Source organism: Mus caroli, chromosome 2 (genome assembly GCF_900094665.2).
Source record: "Mus caroli chromosome 2, CAROLI_EIJ_v1.1, whole genome shotgun sequence".
Classification (NCBI taxonomy): Eukaryota; Metazoa; Chordata; class Mammalia; order Rodentia; family Muridae; genus Mus; species Mus caroli.
The window spans coordinates 57,426,019-57,427,725 of NC_034571.1; the positions used below are offsets into that span (position 1 = coordinate 57,426,019).

Genomic DNA, 1,707 nt, shown 5'->3' on the forward strand with positions numbered 1-1,707 from the left:
CACACACACACACACACACACACACACCACACCAGATTTGGAGGCTTTGTGTTTGAATCTGGACTAAGAACAAGTCTTCCAACATAAGCTGATAACTCAGCCCAATTTCTGTCTGAAGAAGTAGCCACACAGTCATCTGTGGCAATCAAATATAGCCATTTTTAGGCAAAAACTAAACTCAGTGGTGGCCAAGAATAATACCTTATGTGCATACTCCTCTGGTTTCATATTTTGAACACGGTTAATAGCTTTATACATCATCTTCTCTCGGAAATCATTAACAATCTCCCGTTCGGTAACTCCTGAGCCACTGCTGGTGACCAGGACGTACGTGCTCTCATCAGCTCTGGCTCGACCCCGGGCCTGAGAATGTGAACAAAAAAAGGAAGTGTTGTGTCTTGTTATGAGCTCTCATGGTTTGAAACTGAGAAGATAGTCTTTGTTCAGAATCCCAGTCTTCAAATGATCTCCCTATTCTTAGTAAAGGTAGTTATTACCCACGGCTTGTGGATAAATTTTTGAACTTAAATGTTCTTTAATTCAATGTTCTAGAATGGTTTTGGCAACTCTTAGGGGCCAAAATAACACAACCATCCATTTAGCCCCATTGCACTCTGAGCAACTGTCTTACACCACAGAAACCCTGAGCAGTGACTTGGACAGTAAAGCCATCTATTTGGAAGGATGATTGAGGACAAGGGCTCTCTCTGACCTTGGCACCAGGAATTCTGAGCACAACAGAACTGTTCCTGGAAGCCTACTTTGGACTTTGTACATTTCTTTGGGAAAATGCACACAATCATGAGTCAAATTTCTATAGGCCTCTTAAGAAGGTAAAAGTTAGGCTCATCAATTTTATCATTGTTCTTTAAAATTTTTATTCATGTAAACAACAAAATATGATACTGTCCACTTCCCATCTGTCCCCTCCAACTTCTCTCAGGCCTCCCCTTTACCTCTCTCCCACCTCCACATATACCTTCATTGTCCTCTTCCTGATTTATAAAGACCATTGAGGCCATTCATTTAGTGACATCCATTCGTGCATGGATATTGGGCCATCCAATGGAGCATAAATACCTAGCACTGACCAGGGGTGGGACTCACTAGGCTGGATCAATCACTCAAAGTAGTATAGACATATTTTTTTAATAGTATAAGCTTTGGTTACCTAGCCCAGGAACTTAACTATCAACTACAATACTATTCTGAAGGCAAATTACATACATATTGTAGTCATACGCCTCTGACCTATAGGTCACTCTCTAAAATAATCTTGCTTGCTAGCAAGATGGCTGCTTAATGAGCTTCATCTTATACAACTTGTCACCCACCTAAGGATGAAAAAGAAAACTTTCACATGTTAAGAATAATGTTGTATATTTTCTTCATCTTAAGTTTTCTACATATCATGAATTTGTTAATATAGAAGAGTAAGAGAGATTTGAAACAGAATCAGTCTTTCTTTCTTCCTTTCTTTCTTTCTTTCTTTCTTTCTTTCTTTCTTTCTTTCTTTTCTTTCTTCCTTCCTTTCTTTCTTTCTTTCTTTCTTTTCTTTCTTCCTTCCTTCCTTTCTTTCTTTCTTTCTTTCTTTCTTTCTTTCTTTCTTTCTTTCTTTCTTTTCTTCCTTCCTTCCTTCCTTCCTTCCTTCCTTCCTTCCTTCCTTCCTTCCTTCTTCCTTCCTTCCTCTCTCTCTCTCCTCTCTCT

The 1,707-nt window shown here is 39.1% G+C and overlaps 1 protein-coding gene across 1 annotated transcript in view; it reads right to left on the reverse strand.

The window, feature by feature from the left end:
- Positions 1-1,707, reverse strand: part of Ifih1 (interferon induced with helicase C domain 1) — a 48,281-nt gene that overhangs the window by 3,887 nt on the left and 42,687 nt on the right. The window contains exon 13 of the mRNA XM_021155759.1: positions 202-363. Within this exon, the coding sequence (XP_021011418.1) occupies positions 202-363 (162 nt within the window). The remainder of the gene's footprint in view (positions 1-201; positions 364-1,707) is intronic.